Here is a 27,494-nt window from a genome sequence, read left to right as displayed (position 1 = left end):
AAAATTCTATAAAACACTAAATATATAATAAAAAATATGCATATAAGGACATATGTAAACTGCTTTGGTAACATCATATTACAGATGTCTTCAGTGCATTGCAGAGTTTCCAAAGAAACTTCAGACAAAGCTAGATTTGCTTTGAGGAAGTACTGTAGAATGCCATTCCTAAAGAAGCAAAAAACATTTTTTTTTCCAGTAATAAGATGTACTTGAACAACAATATTACTTAGTACTGGGTGTCTTCAAAACAACTAGCTAAATGTTGCTTATATTATAAACAGCAAGTCCTTTAGAGAACTGTTGTCATAAACTGGACCTGGCTGTGAGGGAGATCATGATCGTACTGATGGCCGACAGCGTGCATGCGTTGGAAGTGGACGGCCCCGCTCCTCTTGCATAGGCATCTGGAGAGAGAAGAAATTTACTCACCTCGGCAACAAAGGGAGGCGGGGCCCCAGGGCTTTTGGAAACCGAAGAACTATCTGAAGTCTACTGGAAATCACCATCTCTTGTTGACTTTTTTAGTCTCAGTTCTATGACCCCCTAGCTATGAACCTGGGAGCAGGTGGGGGACATCTCCGGATCTCTGTTTAAGCATCTGTAAAAGGAGGGTGTCCCCCTCTAACATGAGAAGAAACTTCAATATGACTGGTAACATTACTGATAAATACTATGATATCAATGAAGCAGCAAAATAAACATTGACGTTCCCTTTCGAATTCAAGCTTAATGCCGGGCACAGAGCCACATGACATTTAATTCCTATAAAAACCCTGAAGACCTCTGGTATGGTTATCACACCATTTAACAGCTAAGGAAATGGGGGCCCAGAGAAGTAAGATAAGTCTAAGATTACCCAGTTAGTAAATAACTGAATTGGGATTCCAACTCACGTCTGTCTAAACATACCTCTTTTTTTTTTTTTTTTGCCCAACAAGATAATCTCAATCCTTTTAAAGCTTTTTCTTATACATCTTACATTTTTTCACAGTAAGAAGTTACCAACTGTCATTTGAGGTTTTATCAAGATCGTAAGATCTCTGACCCACAAAATGGAAAACCTCTTGAGAAAGAGATCATGTTTCGCTCACAGTTACATCCTTATCATCTAATAATTTTACCAATAAAATTGCTTAAAATGTTTTTGTAATGAATTAAACCAAGAATCATCAGTCTTTAAAAAAAAATAATCCTTGCAATGATAAGCAAGTATGAAGTCAGATTTAAAGAAAGTGAGATAAATTAATCCCCAAACAAATTCTCATCTTGTGTTTTTTTTGGCCTGGAGATAATTTCCACATCTCACCATAAATCTGGTTCCTTCCAACAGAAGCTAGAGTCCCCTTCTGATATGTAGAAACCAATTCTCCCCAGTGTTTTAAAAGACAAAAATGCCTTTAGTGTTTGTATGCAAAAAAGGTGCAGTAAGTATAAACCTCATCTGGAAACTGGAAAATCACTCCTGAATTCAGAGCATGTCTTGGGGCAGCCTTGGTTTCCCACCTGAAGTCCTGTTCTATGTCCATTAACATTAACAAGTGCTTATTCAGAAGAAGGGTGAAAGGACCATTAAACATTTTGTTTTCTGATTTGAGGCATCCAAATTTTATAGATGTAATTAAAAAGTCTTAGTGGATGCTTTACTAAAACTTGATATCAGCAAGAATACTAGACCCTTTCCTCATCTGAAAACTACTATGATGGACACCTGGCAAAGGGGCTGAAGCTCAGAACTCTGTAGTGAGGGTTGCCCATGATTTAAAATATCGTATCTCCACTGATGGCTTGAAAGTTCATATCTCCAGCCTTCACTGAACCCCTTATCTCTAGACTGTTAAATCCAAAGGCCAATGAAAATCTATACTTAGATACCTAATGGCAATCTTATACTTTTTATTATTGTGGTAAAATACACATGACGTAAAAGTTACCATTTTAAAGTGTACAATTCAGTGACATTAAGTTCACTCCAATGCTGTACAACCGGGACTGTAAGCTAGCTCCAGAACTTTTTCATCATCCGAATGGAAACCCACTACCCGTAAAGCCACAATTCACACCGCTGGCCAGTCACTACCAGCCACTAATCTGCCTCTATGGATTTGCCTGTTCTGTTTTTTTTCTTTTAATTTCAAATAAATAAAATCATACAAAAAAACCCCCCAAAAATAATATGCTGCTGAGATATTTGCAAACATAGTATTTGAAAACTAAGTTGAATGTATTTGGCTCAAAAAAGAACACACTCTTCAACAGTCTTTGTAAACAAAGATAATCTTGACTATCTGTAGACATGTGCATTTATGTACATATGTTACATACGCATGTTCAAAATAAACAGTGTCAAGTTCAAAATATTTTCGGCCAAAGACATTATATTGTGTCACTACGGACACGTTTCCAGAGCATTTTGAAGAACGCTTTGCTTGTTCTTCCTGAGTCATGCTTTTAACTTTCTAAGCTGTAATTTTGGGGTTATTGTAGATGCAAACTACATGGGTCCACATGGAAAAGCCTGGGTGACTGATTTGGGGCTGCTTTAACCTGATGTTTGATAGCCAGCTGATTAAATCAGTCAACACTAGTCAAACTGTCTTCTGCACAAAACTACCTGAGGTCAGCAAATACCAGTGGTCTGAGGAAGGGGGATGGTATCGTCCATTTTTATTTTAGCTTTTTTTTTTTTTTTTTTTCCCGGGCTTAATTTCACCCTAGCCCTGACTCACTGGGAAGCTTAGGAGATAGGGCAGACAGGGAGAAGGGAGGCAAAAAAAGACATTCTTACTTGATATCTTTGGAATTCGAATCTGTTCACTGCTGCTGCCATCTCCTCCATCGCTGAATGGCTTAATTTCTATTATATAATCTTCATCAAAAGGCAAAGAAAGCTCCACTGATGTTTCATTTGTTTCAATGACAGATGTGCTGCTTTGTCTGCTCCATCTGTACAAGACCTGCCAATATGGAAAGAACAGGTATCACCTGCTGTCCTCACAAAGGCCCCAAGGATGGAGCATTCCTTCACTTTCACCTCTGGGCACCAGTGAAACGCAGGGACGCCGAGGTTGTCAGGCTGCCCACTTGCATTTGGAAGGCTCATTTAATAGTGAGGGGCATGTCTGCAGCCACCACTGATTTCATTATGAGGAAAGAGTTTAAAGCGTTGTGCAGCATGGCAACGGGGCTAGCATGAGTCTAACGACGTGCTGTGTGGCCTCATGTAGCCTCTGGAAGGTCAGTTAACACACATGGAGAAGGTGGATGTACAGAGCTCAGTTACACATGAGGGTCTTTGGCATGAGGACAGACTTGGCTGCTGTGTGACCGTGGTCCACTTACTCTCCCGCTCTGAGCCTCACTGCCCACATCTGTAAAACGGGGACAATAACGCCCACTTTTCTGGGAAGTCTTTACAATTGCACAGGACTGAATAAAATGAAGGGCTCAAAGGAAGCATGTAAGAAACAGTATCTATGAAGCCTTAAAAGGAACAAAAGGTACAAACATACACGGCAAAGGTTAGAAGCAAAAAGTAAGGTGTAAAAATCAGGCCAAAAGTTATCATTATTATTAATCCTTTGGAAAGAGGACATTTCAGAACAGGGAGAGCATCTCTGAAAGACAAGTGCTATAACCCCCAGAGGACACTGGACCGCTTTTTCAGCTACACAGAAAAGAGGGGATGTTATGGGGCAATTACTCTCACTCTAGAAGTGTCTGTAGCTTCAACAGTGCCACTCATGTAGCTTCAACAGTGCCACTCTTTGTTCCCCTTCTTGGTTTCCTCTGGGTCAGAGACTAGGCTGGTAGTTCATGTGAAGAGATAGGCAACTAGCTCTCTTGAAAATACATTCACCACCTGGCATTGCCTACTGTGGTCACCAACAATTCCCACCAGGAACAAAAGATAAAGGCCCAGAGAGGTGCACCTGCCTTTTTGGATATGATAATTGTGACATGAACTGTCCCACAAATACTTTCTGATGTTTACAATGAGCCAGGCACCCTATTGACATGACCATATTTAACTGCCACAACAACCTGACAGGACAGGCACGGTTATTCTTTTCTGCAGATGAGGAAACTGAGGCCCAGAGATGTCACAGAGCTGGTGAGTGGTAAGATGAGGGCTCCTAAGCCTGTACTCTTAAATCACCATAACCCATCATTTCTCTTGACAATAAAAAAAAAAAAAATAGGGTTGGGTAACATGAATGGTTCTGGTCCTGGCTGTGTGTTAGAAGCACCTGGCGAGCTTGTAAAAAATACTGAAGCTGCAGGCCACTTGTTCTCAACAGGGGTGGGAGGGGGGAGGACCAGTTTTGTTCCCTGGGGCATCTGGCAATGTCTGCAGACATTTTCTGTTGTCACAACGGGTGGGTGGGTCCTCCTATAATGCAGAGGACAGGCCCCGCAACAGAGAATTATCCAGCTCAAAGTGGCACCAGTGGGGAGGCTGAGAAATCCTTCTCCAGCCTCGCCCCAGCCCTCCTGAGTCAGGCTCCATAGCAGAAGGGTCCAGGCCGTGACACATGGTTAAGAAAGATCTTCAGGGGATGTTCATTCAGTGAATCATGAATGAGACCAGCGTTCTCCAACCCGAGCCTGCATCAGAGTTGCCTGGAGGGCTTATTAAAACACAGAACACTGGGCTCCACCCCAGAGTTTCTGATTTAGTGGGTTTCAGGTGGAACTTGAAAAATCTGCATCTCTAACAAGTTCCCAGGTAACACCATTGCCTCTGCTCCAGAGACCACACTTTGAGAACCACAGGACTGGCTCCTCTTTCCCTAAGACCCACTGTAAATTCTGATTGGCTGAGGTCAGAGACATAGGGTTACCCGCCCTTCCACTGCAAAAAAAAATCAAACACAAGTGAAATTCATAAAAGTCCCTTAAAACGGTTTAGATCCCATTTGTTTCCTGGCATTTCATCACCTTTATTTATGTCTCTCTAATCCAAGGTGGAAAACACAATTTCCTTGAGGTGGAAAGATTCATAAGTGTCCCCCTTCCTTCTCAGAGCATCAGTTGTATCAAACTCAGCATCCCCTCACTACTGATCAGGCTCAAATAAATCCTGAGGCGCATTCAGGACTGTCACAGCATCTCATCACGGCCCTTCAGGAACATGAGCTGGCTGATGGGATGCAAGGGCACACCTGGCTTTGAGGACTAAATTGCTTCTTTGATTCAGCTCCGCCAGAGCACAGAGGATTCAACTCGTTTCAGCTGTAAATCCAAAAGGAAGACTTCCAGGAAAAAACTGCCCTTTTATCAGCATTGCTTATCAGTCTTCTAATGATGGGGACCCCAGTGGCACCTAAATAAAGGCCGGTAAGACCTTTATTTACACTACACACTTGGTTCAGCTGATTGACTTAAAGGCTGTGCTTGCATTTCCCATAATCCAGAGTGGAAGACACAGAGGAAGAGTGAATTTGTGGGAATCCTGATGATAGAATCAAACGTTATTGAATGCTTACTATGTGTTTGAACACTTTATATTCTATGTGCTAATATAGATTACCCCTTGAGGTAGGCACTGTTATTATTCTGATTTTAAAGATGAGAAATCTGAGACCTGGAGATGTTTAGCAATGTGCCCAGGGTCTCATGGCCAGTAAGTGGGGGATCCAGCATTCAAACCCAGGCAGTCTGGGTTCACAGCCTATATTCGTAACTGAGACCAGCTTGGCCACCACTGTGGGCAACTTGCTTCCCCTCTCTGGTCTCTGTCTTCATGAATGCAAAACAAGGGGGGTTAGATCATAGAAAGCTCGTGGCCCATGGGTAACATTTGGCCTGCATATTTTAACTATTGGGCCCTTAGTGGGTTTACATTTTTTTTTTTTTTGAGTTAGATGTCAACATGTACAAACCAAGAAACTATACATGATAAAGTTTTGGGTTCTACTAAAAACTGGAAGATATGGCCACACTGGTCTACATTCCTGTCTGGCAATAATTGGCTGGAGCTGAGAAGCTGCTGCCTATCCTGGACCATCACAAGCTCTGTAGCTTATCACACTCTCCAGCACTTCCTATTGTGTCACATTGGCATGTATCTACCTCAGGACCTTTGCATATCCTGTTCACTATGCTTGGAACACTCTCAGAGAGCTGCCTATCTTATTCTCTCCTTTTTTCATGGCCCAATCGAAATGTCACCTCTTGATAGAGCCTTTCCCTGTGCTTTATTTAAAATAATGTCTCTCCTACCTATCCCATGGCACTGTCTATTCTCCTCACTCTGAGTTATTTCTCTTGGTACTACTTTATTACCACTTGATCTGTCTGTTTACTGACGGCAGGCAGAATAGCTGAGTGGTTAAAAGGTGGGACTCTGGATCCATACTGCCTGTGTTCAGAGCACAGGTCTTCAATATACTAGCTGTGTTAACAACACTGTACCATATACTTGAATGTTGCTAAGAGAGTAGATCTAAAATGTTCTCACCACAAACAAGGAATGGTAATTATGTGATGGGATGGAGGCATTAGTAAATGCTATGGTGGTGATCTTTTTGCAATATATAACTGTATCGAATCAACACACGGTATACCTTAAACTTACACAATGTTATACGTCAACTATATCTCAATAAATCAGTGAAAAAAATACTAGCTATGTGAAGTAGGCAAGTTACTAAACTCTATGCCATGAGTTCTTCATCTATAAAACTGGGGCTAATAACTGCACCTACTTCATGGGTTATTACAAAATTAAGAATTAAAACAGTGCTTGGCACGTATACTGACAGTATTTATTGAAAGGATTAAGCTAACTGAATCCCTTTACATAACCTGCCTGGCTCTGTAGACAGTTTAGTTTGTGATACTGAAACCAGACGCTCTCTTTTTAGCTCAAGTATCATAAAGTAGCTTGACACTTTGTGCTGAAAGAATATTTTGCACCTTAAACTTTCTAAAGTCAACTTCTTTTTGAGACTATTTATGCAAGCAGAAATCCCACGAATCTCAACAATTTAGGTAGAAGACCAAAAATACACACACATACACACAGATGTATAATTTTTACAGAACTATATATATCCCTGAACATTAACATTGGCTATGTAGCATTTCAATATCTGTAACCAGTTACGTGAGATTCCTTGGGATCTAAATGAGGATGTGTAGGGAGTCTGGCTCCTCCAGTCCCAGCCCTAAAGGGCAGGGAAGGAATTGAATCGAACTGGAAATCAAAAGTCACAAAGGGCCCTTTACTACCACCTGGTCTAACCTTGTTAATCCTCTTTCCTCTACTGTCAGCACATGTGGTTTCTGCAGCATTTTACACACTTCATACCCAGCCATGAGTGACGCTTCCTAAGGCATGAAATTCCCAACTCGGAGGTGCCACTCTATTTTTCATAGATATAGTTTAGCTCCAACATGAAAAACCATATTTTGGGGGAAAAAAAAGCCTAAATCCATGGCTCTTGCTGTCTTTTTATTTTTTTGTCTTTTTATTTTTTTCCTGAGATAGTCTGTTCTTTCCTTGATTTCTGGATAGGACTCTATCTTGAGCTGTGGTGTCCTTTTTGTTTCTTTTCTTTTTCTTTCTTTCTTTTTTTTTTTAATTAAGTCTGTGGTTGAGCCCTTGTGACGAATATATTAAATAAATACGTTTTGGATCCCCCCCATACCAAATTACCCTATATCACCCGATCTGCTGCTCACATCTGAAAAGGTTCCATGCTCTCCAGCTGTAATTTGTTCCAATGTTTTATTCTAGCTCTATAGAAATAAAAAGTTTCCCCAATCCTCCGTGAAGCCCCAGTTCTTTTCTGGGAGCTGAATACTGCCGTGTTGGTCTTAGACTGCTTGATTCCACCACACCTGCCCGATTCTGTGCTGCTCAGGGGAATCTTCTACATGTCTGCAAGAGTGTCTGTTGAATTTAAAAATATATATATAAGAAGGGCCTCCTTGGAAAAGTGCTACCAAGACAAGCTCATATGAGAGTTTCTGAGAGGGGGCAGGAAGACAAAGAAGTAGCAACTAAATAATACTCATTTTCCAAGTTTTTTTCTAAAAATGCCTATAATCTTTTAGACCCAGTTCACTGAAGTAAAATTCAGCTTGCATACAGATCCCTGCCCTGTGAAAGCTGAGGGCACTCCAAGTCACTTTACTCAATGGCCTTCGGTTTTCACATCTGCGAAAGGAAGGGCTTTGGCTGAATGATCTTCAGGATTTCTTGCCCGACTAACATTTTGCTTGGTTCCCTGAAGTACTTTAGGCAGCTCCCTGCCTTTCAAATTTATTTCAGCACCAGCTTCAACATGAGCTTAAAATCTAGTAAGAGGTTCACTCATAGAACTTGTACCCCTCCACAGGGACTCCTAAAGCTTTCTGAATTTTTGTTGTGTTTTCTCTCTCTGTTTTACTGGGCGACACTGGAAGCAGGGAGGAAGACTTTCTCGCTCCCATTTTTATTTTGTTGTTTGTTTGTTTTTTCACTCTCCTCCTTGGTTTGGTTAAATTAGTTCGTCCCAGATCACATCTGCATCTCTCTCGTGCTGTGTTCAGTCCCGGCAGTGTTAGCCTGGGTCAGACCCCAAAGTTGCAAGGTCTGTCTTCACTTTTGCCTTCTTTCTTTGCTTTCTTTGAGCCTACGCTCTCCTCTCTCGTCTTCCAGCCTACCAAACCCCACATCTCTCTCGTCTTACATAAAACTGATCAGATGAACTCTTTCCCATTATGTCTCACTAAGAGACTAATGATTCAGGAGTTCAAGAAATGAGGGCTCCCTTTAATACCACCACAGTGAATGCATCCTTGGCTTGAGAAATCATGGGGACCATTCAGGCACTGTGCTCGTGAGGCCCACAGTCTGGGGATTCACAATAAGTCATCAGCCAATTACAATTACCCGAGAGGATGGAAAGTACTTTAAAAAAATCTGACAAATAGCGAGAGCTCTGGCCATCAGGAAAGGCTTCTCATCTTAGAACCGAAAGATGAGTGGCTGATTAAGGATGCAGATGTAAGAGGTGGCAGTCCCAGGGAGACGGAATAGAGATGCAAAGGCTCAGGGGAAAATGAAGATACTGGAAGATTTCTCCTTTAATAAAAGAGAAATGCAGTCCCAGAAAGGTTACATGATTTACCTAAAGTCACATAATGACTAGAGCACCAAAATGTGGTCGTTTTTGCTCTATTCTGTAAGACCCTTGCAGAGAGTTTGCTTTTACAAAGGGATCCAGTGAAAGGTCTGAAGATTAGTTCTTAGGGAATGTTTCTCTGCTGGCAGAATACAAATCACTGTGCCACATGGATGAAGGAAAAATAGCCCATAGCAGCGAGGGTTTCTGAATCCCTCTCTAATCACATCACCTAAGGCTCTATGGCCAACTATGTCAACTCCCAATTCCAGCCCTGGCTTTACTAACTGTAACTAATGACTGACAGCACTGTCACTATGCTACTCTCAACAGCTGCATCCAAAAATTTCACCAGACAGCATCCTGCAGGCTTGATGCATCCTGCAGACTAGTTTTGTTTGGCCTGCATTGCCTCAAAGGTTGTTTAAAAGTAAAACAAAACAAGATACTTAAAATGCCCTTTAATTGTGGCACCAGGGCTACATCCATTTTCTTTTCTAGTTCTTTAAAGTCAGGCTAACATTTATGGGATCAGGCAAACGAATGTCCTAAAAAATCCTTGTGTATATGTATGTATATGTACGTATGTGTGTGTGTGTGTGTGTGTGTGTGTGTGTGTGTGTGTGTGTGTGTGTGTGTGTGTGTGTGTGTGTGTGTGTGTGTGTGTGTGTGTGTGTGTGTGTGTGTGTATACATACCCCTAACAATAGGAACATGAACAAAAAAGACTAACCATTAGTAATAGGGAGAAGTTACTACTGTTGATTAAAAATACCATCAAGACAAGCACAGAACAGAACTGACAGTAGAAATGTTTAAAATGTGGTTCTTCATGATTTTTTGGAGACCCAACCACAAGGTCTTTAACTATTTCCGATTGTCTCTGCCTGAGCCCGAAGTATAGACGATTCTCTAAATCCTGACCAGCTGTCATGGGCTGTTGACAAAACTCAGACCAAACCACTTTGGTGTTTGGGAGAAAGAGGCTGCCAGAGCGCTGTCAGGGAGAGAGAGGACAGGGTTCTTTTTTTTTTTTGCGGTACGTGGGCCTCTCACTGCTGTGGCCTCTCTTGCTGCCGAGCACAGGCTCTGGACGCGCAGGCTCAGCGGCCATGGCTCACGGGCCCAGCCGCTCCGCGGCATGTGGGATCTTCCCGCACCGGGGAACAAACCCGTGTCCCCTGCATCGGCAGGCGGACTCTCAACCACTGCGCCACCAGGAAAGCCCCAAAGACAGGGTTCTTAAGATTCATGAGAACAGTCTGTCCCCGCTAACAGCAGGAGTAGGTGCCTCTGCAAAAAGAAATTACCCACTTTGTATCCTTTTACTTCCGACTCATTATCCAGGGCCTTCACTTGATCCCAATTCAGGATAATTTTGGAGTCCGATGAATTCCATATGATGTTTCCGGGGGGCTGACTTGGCGCTGTAAAAATTTAAGATATACGAAGTCACAGATTATTAAGTCTCAATGGATTCTGAGGAATATCTCCTTCCTAGAATTCGAGAGTGGAGGCAATTTAACGGGCTATTGCACTAATATGTGTCTTCAAGGTCACTAAAATCTGACGAGATACAGCATTGCAGATGGAAAAAGATTCAGTTGGTCGCCTAACATTTATAGCTAAAAGAAGTGGCCCTTCCCAGTGAGGAGAAAACATTGATCTTTCTGTCCTCCGGAGCAATGAATTTTGCATGGTATTCGGAAAGGTTCAGTTAAAATGCTAAGGTAAATCTGAATTTCCATAATGACACCAATTAGTATGCAAATGATCACTGGGAGGTGGGGATGGGAATGAACTTGGAATATGTTTGATGAATCTCTAAAATATTGCTGAGCAAGAATGTTCTTACGTGGCTTTCTGGTTGTCACGTTGACCGTTGCACTGGAGGGGCCTGTCCCTGCAGAATTATATGCCTTGACAGCTAAATGATACAGAGCGCTGCCTTTTAAGTTGGTGATTTTTGTTGATGTCTGATTTCCTATTGTTCGTATTTTTCGAGCATTTTCTTCTTTGTCGTCATGTCTCCAGTATTTTACCTGAGAAAATAAAAAGGAAGACCTTGGATGTCATACCTGTTGGGGATATCTCCAACGTCATCAGGTGATTTTTTTTTTAATACAAGATTCTTATGACAGAGTTAATTTTCTATACAGCAAGTCGTAAGCAGAGCTTTCAGAACCAAGAGCTTTGTGCGTGCTGAGAAATCATCGATAATTACAAAGGCCCCCTTTTTGTTCTTAGCTTCAGAGTGAGATGGTAAACTGGCACAGTCATGATTGGGTACTTCTCCCTTTTTCCCCACCTTGTTTTGAGCCCAAGTGATCCTCGGTGTATCAGAAGTCAAAGCTCATTTTGCCAACCATCTTATACATGCTTAGACCTGCATGTATTTAGACAGAGCCCTCTGGAGAGTACCATGGAAACGGGTAATCTCACAGTGGAATGCTCAGGGCTTCCATTCACGCTCCTTTAGAAACAACTATTCTCTAAAACAAATGCCTCTAAATGGAACTTTAGGTCTTTTTCCCATCAGAGGGTGTCTAGAAAGTTCTCATTGAGGGGTAGGGACCCTTTCCCAGAACCAAGGCACCTGTCTCTTGCTTACCTCATACCCTTGTATCCGACCTCTATTCTTTTCCATGGGGGAGGCCCAGAAGACTTCAACATCTGTTGCAGAAAGACTTCTGGCAAAGATGTTGGCTGGTGCTTTGGTGGGTTCTGCAGATAAGTATGGAAAAAGTTATGACTCTATCAGCTGCATCAGAATAGGCTTCTAGATGCAAAGGCATCATATGGGCAAAGAATCAATGATTATAGAATAGTCCTTAGTGATTATGATCCAAACCCTCATTTTACAGAGAAACCATCATTAACAGCTGGGAGAGAATGGTGATGGAGATGGTGGTGAAGAGACTTTTTCAGTCTTTGGCTTTTAAATTTAGGGGTAGGTGGAAGGGAAGTAACCCAGGACACTTAAGTTTAAGCACCATGTTTCATAGCCAGCAATTTATTTAACACACATCCTTCTTAATTAGCATTTGTCCTAGGTGAGAGTCATAGTCACTGGTTACGAAAATTAGACAGAAAAAAGGAGAGTCAGCTGACTTGACTAAGTTTCAGGAGGGCCGGGTGACGGTTCAGTTCTGCACAGCCAGCTGCACGTCTTACGAGCTTGGCTGTACAAGTCATTTATGCTTTCTGGGCCTCAACCTCCTCAGCTGCAAAGGAGAGTCTGGACCCAGTCTGTCCCCTAAATTTCAGTTCTTTTTGCCAGATTTTTGCCAGAGCTGTGTACCATTTTTATGTAAAGATTTTTCCTTTCAGTGGTCTTTCCTAATGAACAACTCAGGCATGTTGTGAGTTATAACACAAATGAAATCCTGGTTTTGATTTGATAGCTGTATTTTTTCTGATGCAACTCAAATCAATATGTAAGTATTAAATAATTTTAAAGGTTCATCTAGTACGTTTACAGTCAACTTGTGTGTTCCCTCTGGAATGCACATTCTGTTCCAGAAAATGGTATACATGGAGACCCCTAAGGTTTTGTCTATTTATAACAATGTGTGATTCTATTTATGTGTTAATTCATTCAGTATCTATTAGGGGTCTGTGTGTCATACACGTTTCGACACTGGCGACACAGAGGTAAAAAATAAATAGCCAGCCCTCAAGAAACGCACAAAACTAAAATTCAAAATTCATAATACATTGAGATGAGAATTATAACAGAGCAATGTTAAGACACAAGGAAAAAGAGAAGCACCTCACTCCGTGGGCCTGGGGAAATGAGAGAAGACCTTGGTTGTTTGAGTTGAGTTTTGAAGGATGACCATGAGATCACAAGGTGGGCAAAGCAGGGAACTTTAAGAGAAGGTGAAGCATATACTAGGGGCTCAAGCTTGTTTGGAGAATTGCAAGTCCTTTGGCTATGGTTGGAACATGAAGTATGCAGGGAAGAGGGGCAGGAGTTGAGGCAGAAAAGAGAGGTGGGGGCTAGATCATGGAGGACCACCAAGTCTAAGGGGCGGACTTTTTTAACTGGATGGAAGAATTTATTGCATCTTCACTTACTCCAAGTCAGTGACTCAACTTTTCATATGGTCTCATTCCGAACATCACCTTTGAAACAATGAAGGCGAGCTCCGATGGAGATGAAGGCCATTAGGAGAGGTATTCTGAGAGCAGGGATGGCACAGAGGCAGTGAAAATGAGTGAGAACCCCTAAACATGATAACACCGGGGATGACAATGAGAGCAATCACACTGCTCTGTGACTTACTCTATTCTTTAATAACAGAATAATTTTTGAGTACAATGTGATTTAGGAAAAAAATCATATTGAGAGGAAATACAAATTGTATTTTGGCATTCACTTAAAGGCATAAAATAAAATAGAATTCTGTTGAAAGTAATGTGATAAATACATAGACAGGAAGATCTTATATGGTACCTGAGATTCTGGTCCTTAGCAGTGGAATTACTAAAGGATAAACATTTGTTTTTATACACCGTGGAGCTGCTATCTTTCTAAGAGATTCGTGGTAGATAATGAATCATATTTTTCATAGTACGCTTTTCTTGATTCAGGATATGCCTTCAGTTTATGGGTAGAGTGCTAAATTGATTGTACGTCCTAAAGTCAACATCTCAGAATTGAAGAAACATCATACCTTCTTCTGCAGAATATACCACCGTGGTGGGACTGAAAGGGCCTTCTCCTTTATTGTTGAAGACGCCCACTTTAACCTCGAAGGGAGAGAAGGGATGCACGCTCTCATTCCTGAACACGTATCTGGAGGCGTCCGCGGAGGCCAGCACGGTCAGCATCCAGATCATTTTGCCATAAGGCCGGAAGGCCACCACGTAACCAAAGCCTCTGCCGTTCTGTAATTCCTCAGGGACCGTCTGGGAAGAAAGGGAGGCCGTCTTCAGAGGCTGCAGTACTTTGATGCAGATGCTACATTGTTTTATTGCACTCCCCACCCCCACACACGCCCCTGTGTTCATGCTATCTTATTGGGGGCTTTGTCGAGAGTCTTCAATTTGGGATTTGCCATCAGTCTACCAGAGATATTCAGGGGGGATTGAAGCAGGGTTCAAAATAAATCAATGGAGAGCCTGGCTTCCTGATGGGGGAGACCCAGCTCTGAAACTGTAGGAAATGACTGTGGAAGACACTGGACAGTTGATTTAAAAAGCAACATTCCCAACATGTACCATCTAGTAGGATCCTTCCTCCAGGGTCACACGGACACTCATTGAAAGAGCTCTCACTAAAGAAGTGAGGACCATCCTGGCTCAGGCAATATCTTCCCTCTCAGCCCGGAAGTGCTGGGATGGAAGGGGTGAGTGGTTTCTCTCACTGCTGGGGCTCTGGTTAAATGACAGATTGGAACTTCCGCAGCTATTGCCTAGAATCCTTCAAAATCATTGTGGACGCTTTCTGAAACTCTGACTTCCTGTCTCAAAATCAATTTTTAATAAAGTGGTGACTAACACACCTCTACGTTGGTGAAAAAACACTTTACACAAGAGGGCTCCTGCAGCAAAGCCAATCTTAGGAAATTGTGCTGGTACACGGAGTCTATTGTGGGCAGATGTTTTAAATCAATTGGCCTTGTAGTAATTCAGGAAAAAAAGAAAAACTGGTTTTCTCTAAACCAGCCTTCTTTAATGTGCATATTATACATATATACATTTTTTCTTACGTTCTCTTCTCTTTCATGATTGTTTTTCCTGTGACCAACTGAATTAAAACTTGACTCCACAACTGACGGGGAAGCGCCATCTTTTCCTGCTAGCCATTCACGCGAGAGCGAGTGTTTGCACTCAAACGGATTTTGGCTGTTAAAAACAGAGAAGGCGACTTCCCATATACGTTTAACACAGAGTAAAATGATAAAATAGCCTAGGCTAATGTATGTTCCTTTCGTTCTGCGATTCATTTACCTCCCAGGTTATAACCAGTTCAGATTTGCTGCCTCCGCCTCCACTGACGTTAGCTGGGGTGACTTCGGGGACTGTTCAGGAGACAAAAAAACAAGTCATGTCAGGTGGCAAAGGCCAAGAGGGCCAGCAAGGTTGCCGGGCTGAGGTGACTCAGTTTAAACAGATCCTCGGATGCACACAGCTCTGAGATCAGAAATTGTATGGTCGAGGGTCTCGAAGCATCAGCTCGCGGAAGTGAAACATACCCAGGAAACTGCTATTAGTTACCTCTTTCCCATTCAACAAGAGGCACACCTGTTATCTGACGTGACTGAACAATGATTCAGCTCCACCCCTAGAGGCCAAAGTTCAGGGGGATGAGGAAAGGACTGAGGTTCTGGTTCTAAGGCTTGGGCAGGCGTTTATGAGCCACGTGGTGGTACACAAAGAAGTGATGATACACACTCTGCCCGTGCAGAGCTCACAATCTAGCTGGAGGGTGGGAGCACATGCAGGACGATTCCAGAGCGATGTCAACAACCAACAACATGCGGCACAGACAGAACGGAGGAGTGCGGAGGCCGTCTGAAGCGCAGGCCGGGCTAACGGCTTCTCAGAGGAAGGTGAGTTTTGAGCTGGGTGTTGAAGGAAGTGGTGGACAGAGGTTGACCCCTGGCTCACCGTGCTTAACCTCTTTGACTCCCAGTTTCCTCTGTAAAAGAGGGCAAATTATGCTAGCTTCCCCCTCAGGATTGCTGAGGGGAATTCATTAAATTACGATTTTGGAGGGAGAAAGGAAGCATGGGGTTAGCTATAGTATCATCCTGTAAATGAAAGACTCCAGACAGAATCTAAAAATGTCCGGCTGGGGTATAGATTTGGTGACTGGGAATGTCCCCTTGGATAAAGCCAACGAAATACAGCCAGATGGATTTGTGTCCAAGAGTAGGGTCAGAGTTTCCATTTGCTCTGGGGCCTTCCTCTTCCTTCAATAAACATTTGGCCTCATCGCAGCTGGGACCTTCACACACACCCACACTAGGCCTCCCACTCTATGTGAGACAAATACAAGGGATGCAGGTGAATTTATGTTGTTCTCTCACCGTGCTCACCCAAGCTGCGTACACAGAAGCTCCTATAAAACTGCCGACCGGGCTTGCGTGAATTACTAGGATGGTCCTAATCTTAGCTTTTGGGAAGGGTTTATACCCTAAGAAGATTTACTGAACATTTCTGAAGAACTTATTCTTTGCCACTTGACATTTCTGTGAGTTGATTTCATTTGAAGTGTGGGTGTGCATTTGAAAAAATAATAATCCTGGTAGGAGAGTCTTGGTGACAAAGGAACCAGTGAAGAAAGACGTGGTGTTTGAGAGAACGAAGCAGAGTGTCTCGCCCTGTACCAGGGAACCCAAGGAAGAGTGAGAACATAACTCTGGATTGAAACTCACTGCTGGGACTCACAGAGAGAGAGAACAAGCTAGTGGTTACCAGTGGGGAGAGGGAAGGGAGGAGGCGCAGTGTAGGGGTAGGGAAGTAAGAGGTACAAACTATTACGTACAAAATAAGCTGCAAGGACATATCACACAGGGGAATATAGCCAATATTTTATAATAACTATGAATGGAGTATAACCTTCAAAAGTTGTGAATCACCATATTATACACCTATAACTTATATAACATTGTGCATCAACTATACTTCAATAAAAGTTAATATATAAAAATAAAAACAAAAACACCAACAAAATAATGAAACTCCCTGATGGTAAAGCTGAGCATCTATTGGTCTCATTTCTGATGATCACAGTCACTCAGGGAAGGGTGGGCTAGCACAGAGCCTCGTTAGGGCTGAAGAGCAGGGAGATTCAAAGCCTTTCCCTAAGGAACCGGAGCTCCTGTATCCTTGGTGCTACTCACGGGCCTCTTCTGTCCTCCGCTTCTCAGAGGGCTGACTGGGCTCCCCAATCCCAATCACGTTGGCTGCAACTGTGCGGAATTCATATTCGACCCAAGGGTTCAAACCCACCACAGTTGCTGTGAATGTCTTCCCATCAATGAGTTCTGGGACTGAAAGACATCAAAAGGTGACCATGTTTCATAGGATTCCATGTTAGGAAGATGGGAACTTCTATCCATCATCATCACCATTACTGTGTTCGGGGCATTGCTGCAGATCTGAGGGTAGCTGCACAAACAGCCCTTGCAGGGAGGTCATCCCAGACCTCTCTGTGCCAGACTAATAAACTCAAATCACACACCAGCAGATGACATCACAAAAGACAGTCTTCAAAGCCCAAAGCTACTTGACCATAATCACTATTATTCTCACCTCACCTGTTTTTCAGCATTTACTGTATCGGGCTGGGCATATTGTTTAATCCCTCCAACTATCCTATGAGTAAGGTGAAATTATTCTCTTCATTTTTATAGATGAGGAAAACGTACCACATAAAGGTCAAGTGACTCGCCCAAGGTCATACTGGATTTGCACCTTTGTCTGACTGCATGGCTCAAGCTCTGTAACTTATTATAACAATGGAGTAATAATGTTATAAGTCCACACAACTACTGTTAATGAACTGTGTTAGCATACCAAAAGAAAGACTCTGTAAACATAAACGGACCGGCCCATGAAGAACAGAAAAAGAGTCAGAGAGGCAGAATTTGATAGTGTTCATCCAGCAGGATTTGGGGAAGGCCTCCCTTCACAGAGGACAGGGCCCCCTGCTTGATGCCACAAGCCATGGAGCTCTGGACTTGGCTTCTATGGCTCACTGCACAACCTTTTGGGTTTTGAATTAATTGCTATGAAGATTTCCCAATGGGCCCAGGAGACTCAGAGGGACGTCCCCTGTGACAAAGCTGAGGCCCCTGTGACTAGGCTTCAGTGGCTTCTAGCCTCCTTGGGGCCACACTTTTAGAGTCCTTCCCTCCAAAGTTGAAGAAAGTGGGTTCTGGAGTCAGACAACCTGGATTCTAGCCCTAACTCCACACTCAGTAGCCAAACGACCTTGGGCAAGTTGTTTCACCTTTCCATGCCTTGGTTTCCTCACCATAAAATAAGGCTAATAACAATATCTATTCACAGTGCAGTTGAGAACACTCAAGAAAAGCACTTAGCAGAACATAGGGCACATAGGAGGGGCTTAACCAATTCCAGCTGTTTTCTTTTGTAAACCATCATTATTATCGTCATGAGAATCAGCATCTTCATCCCACTCCTGTCCTTCATTGTATTTATTCAGCAATTTATTTTTTTTTAAGTATCACAATCATTTCTGTATGGGGTCATAACAATTCTTATTCTTCCCATTTAACAGAAGAGAAAGCTGCTGATCAGCAAAGTCAGGACTAGAATTCTTATCTCCGTAACTTCCAGATTTTTCCTTTCCTTCCTTCCTAAAACACTCCTGTGACTCAGAAGAAAGTCAATGATTCAGCTGGAAACACAGAAACCCATTTCAGAGGTTAGATAAGCTAACATGGAAAGACCAGAAGAATGTGTAACTTGCTTGCAATAACTACTTGTTTGTCCATATTTTCCTCAAACGAAACCTAAATAAAATAACAAAACGAGTCAATTTGGAGGTGTAGACAGCAGCAGGGATGGTACGGCCAACACATGTATTCTTTAATTTTACAAAATCTCATGCCTCTTCATGCCCAAATATATCCATCTAAAAAAATAGGCAGGAAGTCAAGAGGCTCCACGCAGCCCTTAGATACGGGTTTCTTGAAAGCTGTGTACAAACTTTACAAAGACTGTGATTAAACAGTAACATAATCCACTGCTTTTCAAAGTGCCCCACTAGTGGTACACATACGATTTTAGGCAATGCACAGATAGATGATGCTTTTTATTTTTATAGCTAATGTATTTTAAAATGTGTGTCAAAAATATAACACAACAGACCTACTATCATTGCAGACTTATTGCTTAGAACAAATTAACAAACAAACAAATATGAATCAGTAGAAAGAAAAATATCAAATAGTATACTGGTTGAGGTATAGGAAACACTGCCATAATGTCTCATCTGTAGCTGTGTCTGAATGAGAACCTAGACGCCTCTCGGCTTCTGCCACAGAGCTGTGTCCATTCTGCTGAGTTTCAGAAGCCCCTGTGAGACACCAGCACCAGGCATCCAACATGGTACCTGTATTAACTGCTTGCCAGCCCACGGAGAACGGAGTCCTGGCTTGAATGACATACATGGTGATGGGGCTGTGGTTGTCAGGCCCGGGTCTCCAGGAGAGCTGAGCAGTGGTGTCTGTAATTTCATCTATGGCCACAGCCTCTGGGGGGCCTGGAGGACCTGAGAAAGAGCAAGACCCTCAGAAGTTGAGCAGAGTGTTCAAATGTCCAAGGATGTGACCACTTTGTTGAATGGGGCGCTGACCTATTCAACTGTTGATTCATCCACCCACAGATTCATCGCTTGTCAATTACTTTTTGAATAGCTATTAGGAGCCTGGCTTTCTTCTAGGCTCTGAAACTACAGAGATGAGTGAGACGTGGCCTGGCCCCTTCCTTCCACGGCTTCACAATATAATAGGAAAAACCAGTAGGTATACAAAGAATTACAATAGGATATTTGTTCTAGATGTCAAGAGAGAATATTGTGGTACCACCAGGGCCCAAATTCATTAATCCATCCATCATATATTACAAGTTCCTACTACGGGTTGGACACTGTTATCTGGGTAAGTGAAGATTGGAGCCTTCTGGAAATGGTCATTTCTACCCCTGATGATGTGAGCGAAGGTGACTTTAGAACTCTGGGGGTCTCAGTGCTGCTCTGTACATTCCAGCTGCATTGGAATGTCCACGTAAAATGCCAACACACACTTGCGTGCCAGGGAACTGCTGTGAAAGTGGCCTGTGTGCACGAGTCCCAAGACTGTGCCTTCTTCAAAGCGATTTCAAAATCGGGTTGAGAGTCGAAGGACCACATTGGCAGTTTCTGTAAGTTTCACACCTGTATTTTCCTCCTTCTGCTCTGGATGTGCATTGTTTCTGCCATTGTACTTAGACCATTGAAACGAGCGGAAATCAGTTTTAAATGAAGGCTTGTAAATCATAAAGAAACGGAGGGCTGGAAAGTGGTTGGTAAGCAAACACAAAATAACAGCAGAGACAGAGCAAACACTCAAAGCTGTCCTTGATTCCAACATGAAACGCTCTTAGCAGGCGGTTAAAGGCATTTCTAACAAGTGACCACCCGGGCAGAGAAGGTGAGTGTGAGGGACACATAACGACACAGCTTGTGTCCATTAGACAGGAGGAAGGAGATCTTCCTGGGAGGGATGTGCTGAGGCCCGGGACAGCAATCACATGTTCTTCCAAAATACTACGGGGCCACGGCGCAGGGGCAGGGAAGAAAGAGACCTTTCACAGAGTGCTGAGAAGTTAATGGCAATTTCTGGAAGTAACACTTTGTTCTGGGACTCACTTCCGCACCCTTTAAGTGATGCCCTAAATTTCTCTTTCCTTTTTTAAAAATCATTTCTTATAGACCCACAGATGAGACTAAATTTATCTTCTCCCTCCTACTCCTGAATGAAAGGTCTGCAAGTCGGTATGCTGGCACTGATTAATTTTCCATAGTGACATTTCAGCATGTCAGTCTAATGCCACCTAGATAGAACTGAGGTAACCTCTGGTCTTCAGGACTCTTATTAATCAGAGAAAAGTCCAGAAGACAATATAATCTCTTTTTTTTTTTTTCTCACCAGCTTTCTCATCCTAGCATTCCCATCCTTTCTTAAAATAGATGCTCCTTCCATGGCCTTTAGAATCAAAGTACCACAAGGAGAAAAGTGTTCCTCTGCACATTCCTCAGTGAATTAAATTGATAGAGGAAGATCTGAGCCCACTGTTGGCAACTAGGAAGAAGGACACGAAGGGGTGGCACGAAGTTGGCCCCGGGGGTAAGATGGTGCTTTCACAGCGCGGTTTGCTGTTTGTTCTGTCCCTGCTACCAGCCCCACCCAAGTGTAGATATGCTACACCCTGCAGAATGTTTACCACCTTTGTTTTGGGGAAGTTGGGTCTCTCTTTCAAAATGACAAAATGAGCAAATGTTTATCCTCTGAGCAAAGTGGTCACATGGTCTGGGGCTCAAACAGTTTGTGTCACAGGCAACAGCGGAGGGAATGCAGGTGTTACACCTGCATCCCTGTTTCTTTCTCAGGGAAGGGTGGCCTTTCTAGCTGCTGTTCGAGTGCTCTAGATTAAATAAAGTAGGTATCAGAGAATCAAGGAAGCCAGAGACAAGACTCAAAGCTTTACTAGTTTCAGACACAAAAATCTCTTACATGTCAGTGCAACGCATACCAGCCTTGCCTCTGCAACACGCAGAAAAGCTGAAAGGGCAGAGCTAGGAGGAGGTTAAACAAAAGATGATGGTTTAAAATGGCATATTAATTTATTGGCTTTATTAACTGATCAGGCTAGATGTTCTCTTAGACCGCATTTGCAAATTCCTCTTGGTATTTCATGTTATTTTCTGTGAAATGAAGTATACAATATCATTTAAGAAATTCAACTATTACTAATTTAAATATTTATTAGTCTAATTTATTGGCGTTTAAACTGCTGATCTGAACATTATCCTAATGAAATAGAGGATACATTTTCAACAACAGAATTCTTTTCGTCCCCAGTGAGAGAGCAGACCAGCTCTGGTGTATTTTAAAATGGAAATAAACCCGGTCCCGTAGGTTATACTGCGGGTAGCTCTACCCAGGTTGGAAGTTCTTTCTCTTCTCTGGCCCTTATTCCTTCCATTATAGAAAGGTTTTTAAGGCGATTTAGAGGGGAACCAAAGCAGATCTGATGGAAAAGCTATTTTTCTTATCCTCTCTTGACAATCCGTTTGAGTTGCTAACTTCCACACACCTCCCCCCTCATGTTATGCCCACAGGACATAGCAACACTTTTTGTGGCTTCCAATAATATCTTATTCTCTGTGTACTCAGATTCATCCTGCCTCCAAATGTGACACCTCCTGTATTTGCTTGCACTCAAAATTCTGCTGGCCAAAGATTCCTAAACACCAATAGTTAGGGTTCGAATGAAGGAGACGCTGGCTAAGAGATTATTTGGATGTTCTGATTTGGCTTTACATTTAACTTTAGCAAACCCCTGAGCATGCATCACTTTGATTCTGGCATGTACACTGGTTCACAAAGACTTGAACTTTAATTAAAAAAATAGTTCTTAAAAGTCCACTTACTCTTCCTTTAAACATTGGTTTGTTGAGGCTCAGTCAAGTCATTCACAGCCATTTGGATGAAGTTAGACCATGTCTGTCACATGCAAGAGAATCTCACCAATGTCAGTTTTGACATCAACTTCCTGCGTATTGACTATATCCCAGGCAGGAACTCTTTCCTTCTAAAGCCATATTTTAGAAACTGGACAGAACTATTAACTTTAGGGGGAAAAAAATGGGAAAAACTGGTGATGATTTTACTTAAGCCACTGTTACATCAGTGACCTAACTCACTACAGTAAGTCCCCTACATGCGAATGAGTTCCATTCTGAGAGCGAGTTCATAAGTCCAATTTGTTCCTAAGTCCAACAAAGTTAGCCTAGGTACCCAACTAATACAGTCAGCTATATAGTACTGTACTGTAATAGGTTTACAATACTTTTCACACAAATAATACATAAAAAACAAACATAAAAAATAAAGAAAACATTTTTAATCTTACAGTACAGTACCTTGAAAAGTACAGCAGTACAGTATAACAGCTGGCATACAGGGGCTGGCATCAAGTCAACATGCAAGAAGAGTTACTGACTGCAGGAAGGAGAGGAAGTGGCAGATGGTAGAGTTGAAAGATTGTCAACAACAGAAGACGGAGGGCAAGCTGCAATTTCACTCACGCCTGACGTTGATGGAACCCAAGTTTGCATCTTTGAAAGTTTGCAACTTGAAGGTTTGTATGTAGGGGACTTACTGTAATTTGGTTGAGCCCAGATGAAACAGCAAAAGGCACAGTTTCATCCTTCTTTAAGCTATTTGCTTTTCCTAATCTAAAGTTATTCTGTTCTAGTTATTCTGGTGTTGAACTCCAACACTATAAATCAGAGTACGGGGAGCATTTATAGGAGTTATTTTCAGTACAGAGTAACTGAATTTGCTCTGCACTTTCTGATCCCCTACGAGAAATAGCTGCACACAAAACTTCTGTAGACTCTTAACCACTGTTTACAATGTTTACCTTCTATCGTCTTTTCCCCTGTAATTCTAAACCACTGAGGTTTTTAGAACTCTGTGCAGGAGCAGATATCACAAATATATTTTAAGAACAAACCCCAAAATTCCCATACCTCTCACAATCAGGTCAGCAGCGGCAGACAGCCTGTCTACACTTGTCTGGACCAGGCAGACGTATTTCCCAGCATGCTTCAGCTGGATGTTCCGGATCATCAAATCACCAGCTGAATCCTGCTGATAAAGTAGGGGAAAGTGGCCACAATTACTTTTTAATGAGCTCTAACTATCATTATCACATGAAGGACACTGTGACTAATGGATTTATTTTACACTGGCTGATGAAAACATTAGTGATGCAAGCCATGGCCTATTAAAAATATGTGAGCCTGCCTGAGAGATAACAACAGCAACATCTTCAGAACACACCTAGGACAAGACCTCAGGTGCCTGGCTTCTCTGTGTCTCTGGAGCAGTTTGCCATCCACGCTGGAAGCACTGAAACTTACGTAATAAAGCAGTTGCTGACCTAGTCCTGTGGGTTTCTTCAGATATGCCCTCAGCCTACAGCCTTCGCTGGCACTGCAGTACTTGGGAACCCTTGATTTGGAAAGGGGAGGCAAGCCCACATTTGGAAGCATCTGTATTTTACTGCACAACCCTGTCTTACAGGCATCATTCTGACTGCTCCCAGGTTTGAATTAATGAATTATGAGGACCAGACTCTCCAAGGACATCTTGCATCACCTACTGTGGAACAGTGCTAATTTGTTTTCCAATGCCAAATGTATGTTTGATCAGCAGATGAATAGGACTAATTACATCCCGGTACGGATGTCTATGTGCCCTAGAAATATTTCTACATCATTCACCAGCACGGGACTTTTAATAAATGTGAGGAGATGCCTCCACAGGCCATCACAAAGCTGGCATTTTAACTGAAGAACACTGCTACACCTTGGAGTTCGGTTTCAGAGCTCTGTTCATCAAACACTTGGAGAACAACTGCTTGAGCAAGCGAACACCCAAGGGTTCAGAGTCAGGAAGCTATTCTTATTTCTAAACCTTGATGGATGACAAGATAACATAGGTTATTTTGGCCCTCTTGTTATGCTTCTAAATGACAATAATATTGGATAATACTTAATGGTCCTTAATATCTGGCAGGCATATATTACACCAAATACTGACATGTCCTGTGAGGTAGGTACTTTTATTATCCCTACTTTACAGATGAAGAAGCTCAAGCACAAAGAGGTTATTCGTCTTTCCTAGAGTCACTTAGCTGATCAGTGGCAGAACCGGAATGTGAGCCCACAGAGTTTCAGGCTCCAGTCCCTACTCATTACCAGACTGCTGTCCTATCAGTTGGAAAGATCTTATTCTCATTCTAAATGTGTACTTAGTTTTCCTCCTTGGTTTCAGTACAGCATATTACATATTTACCCACGGCAATGAAAGACACAGAACCGCCAAGAGTTGTAAACAGGATTAGGAGAAAGGCAAAAGCATATCGTCAAGAGAGAGCTTAAGTTTTGGGACTTAGTTGTCTGGGGCTGATCCCTGCTGTGTGACTTCCTGTGAGTCTCTTAATGTCTCTGGGCCTTCGTTTATTGACCTGTGAAAGAAGGATGCATTGCCTACCGTGCTAGCTTGTGAGAATCAAATGAGATTGTATGTGTATGTAAAATCCGGAAAACTGTGACACACAGGGTAAATTTAAACTAGTATTACGGATGGCTACGATCAGTTTTCCTTGTGAAACAATTATGTCAAAGACATTAAATCTAATTCAAGGAGATCTGTGAATTTCTTTTTTAAACCTGAAATCTATATTTCATTTATAACACTTGGGTTCTCATCCAGATTCTACTATTTACTAATCAAGTCTTATAATTGCTAGTAAAATAGGGTAATTGCTACCATATTTGACAGAGATTCTGTGAGGATTAAAGAGCTGATATATAGGAAAATGCTTGATAAATGATTAGGCACTTTGCAAATATAAGTTATCATCATCATCATGATTATTATCACTACTTTACCTAAGACATTTCATGCGCTAGGACTTTGAACAGAGGCTTAAACAAAAAATATGCCTCACAAGGGGGTATGTGCAGGGAAAGTGGGAAGTCATAGTGGTTTAAAGGAAATGGCTACACTATCTCAATAATTTGTTTTATTCAACAAGGGCTTGAAGGTCAAAGAAACCAGTTGTAGCCAGCAGATTTCAGAGCACAGCAATCCATTAACAGAATTTGATGACTGTGTGGTTTGGAGTGTGCTCTCCTCATTTGCAGATTTTGACCACATTTGTGTTTTTAACGTAAAAGTGAAACAACAAAAAAAATAAACACGGGATTGAGGTATGAGTCTCACAGAAGCAGACCCCAGTAACTTTCTCTTTCCCTTCAAAGTCATACAGACCAAACTGTTTACTGAGATCTACATTTATGTTCCTACCAAAGAGAAAAAAGCAGCACTGTTGTCTGCTCTGTTCCTGACCGAACACTCAGAGCCGCTCAGAGGACAATGAAATAATAACTCTTCCGAACACTGCAATAGGTCGGCTCTCCCAAGCATCGTCTGTACCACACTGACACAGGAAGCAGAAACTGAGAAATGGGCTTGACTTCAGAATTGCTTCCTTACCTCTTCTGTTATCTGGCGCTAACCCTATAGAGACTTATGATCCTGGTGGCTAATACACTTAGCTCTCACAATTTGTAGCGCTGTCCCACATTTTGCAGTTACTTCTTAGCAATGGTTGATTGGTGCTAGTACTGGTATCACAAAAGAGACAAACACTTCCCATACAAAAGGCCAATGAGAGTGATTCCATGGACAGAGGTCTCGACAAAAGGCGGTCACTAGTGCTTGACTCCATCACGGGTATCTCCATCTGTGCCTCAGCCCTGGCTGATGTGCAGCCCGTCCAGCATGAAGTGCATATCTGTCTGATTGGCAGGACATCTATTTTGATTGCCCAAGCATCTGTTCTGATTGGTTGGTGCCCGTGCCATTCTGAGAGATAATATTTTTATTTTTTATTATCTCTTATGCCCAAGACATTTATTTTAGTCTGAAAACAAATATTCTGCTTAATCTATGAAGGTTTTCTCAGGTTATTAGAATTAATGTTATTAGAATTAATGTTATTAGAATTAATGTTCACGTTATTAGAATTAATGTTACCCTCCTTCAATGAATACAACCGTTAATGTTTCTCACATACTTCTTTTGTGGTAGGCATTGGGCTATGTAGTTTTCTAGACCTGAAGGTATTTAACATCCTCAATGCCTTTGTGAAGTAGTTCATATCACTCTCACTTGGGCAAAGTTATTAGGCTGAACCGTATCAAAGTGGTTCAGAATGGTTAATAATGGCAATTTCATCCAGCCTTCCTCAACCAGGACTCCAAGAGAGAATTACTAATGACTCGAGTCATCCACTGATGTAATGAATTAACTTCTGTCTCATGCATCTAAAATGGTACCGGTTGTATACAATCCTTGGGAGAGTTGAGAAAATAGTTACTCAAATCATTTTTGGTGTTCTGTAATTCAGTGGAGAGGTACTGTTTGACAAAGGCAGCGAGAATGTAAATAGAGGAATAGCATTATCTTTGAGAGGAACACAGGCCCTCCACATATCATACAGATAATCTGTAAGCCTTAGCCCATTTATTCCCAACATAATGGATGGGGGTAAGATGAGGGGAGTAAATCCGATTCCTGTGGTAGCATGAGGGATGGGAGGGCTTTTCAACACAGACTCATGCTTATATTCTGCTGTCTTTGATTGGACTCCTCCATGATAATAGCAGCCAGAATGAACCTGTTTTTTTTTTTTTAATTTTTATTGGACTACAGTTGATTTACAATGTTGTGTTAGTTTCAGGTGTACAGCAAAGTGAATCAGTGATACATACATATATCCACTCTTTTTCAGATTCTCTTCCCATACAGGTCATTACAGAGTATTGAGTAGAGTTCCCTGTGCTATTCAATAGGTCCTTATCAGTTATCTACTTTATGTATAGTAGTGTGTATATGTCAATCCCAATCTCCCAATTTATCCCCCCATCCCCCGAATCTTCATTGCTAATAGGAGAGTAGGGCTATGTTAGGGCAGAACAATTTTTTTTTAAAGATTTTTTTGATGTGGACCATTTTTAAAGTCTTTATTGAATTTGTTACAATATTGCTTCTGT

General features: G+C 42.1%; 1 protein-coding gene across 4 annotated transcripts in view; it reads right to left on the bottom strand.

Annotated features, from left to right (window-relative positions):
• Positions 1–306: 306 nt before the first annotated feature.
• The window catches only part of CNTN4 (contactin 4), a gene marked incomplete at both ends in the record, with an annotated part of 493,058 nt that continues 465,870 nt past the window's right edge, over positions 307–27,494 (bottom strand). Inside the window, 10 exons of one of the 4 annotated variants that reach the window (XM_082664454.1) lie at positions 307–407; positions 2,789–2,957; positions 10,430–10,542; positions 10,971–11,157; positions 11,727–11,839; positions 13,795–14,029; positions 15,074–15,144; positions 16,972–17,121; positions 19,212–19,370; positions 23,397–23,517. In XM_082664454.1, the coding sequence (XP_082520580.1) occupies positions 307–407; positions 2,789–2,957; positions 10,430–10,542; positions 10,971–11,157; positions 11,727–11,839; positions 13,795–14,029; positions 15,074–15,144; positions 16,972–17,121; positions 19,212–19,370; positions 23,397–23,517 (1,419 nt within the window). The remainder of the gene's footprint in view (positions 408–2,788; positions 2,958–10,429; positions 10,543–10,970; positions 11,158–11,726; positions 11,840–13,794; positions 14,030–15,073; positions 15,145–16,971; positions 17,122–19,211; positions 19,371–23,396; positions 23,518–27,494) is intronic. The other 3 variants (XM_082664455.1, XM_082664456.1, XM_082664457.1) reach the window with 3 other exon arrangements.

The sequence above is a fragment of the Grampus griseus genome (assembly GCF_964374135.1).
Source record: "Grampus griseus genome assembly, chromosome: 10".
In the NCBI taxonomy this organism is placed as follows: Eukaryota; Metazoa; Chordata; class Mammalia; order Artiodactyla; family Delphinidae; genus Grampus; species Grampus griseus.
The sequence above is the reverse complement of the archived record's forward strand: the minus strand, read 5'-3'. Positions and strand labels throughout refer to the sequence as shown.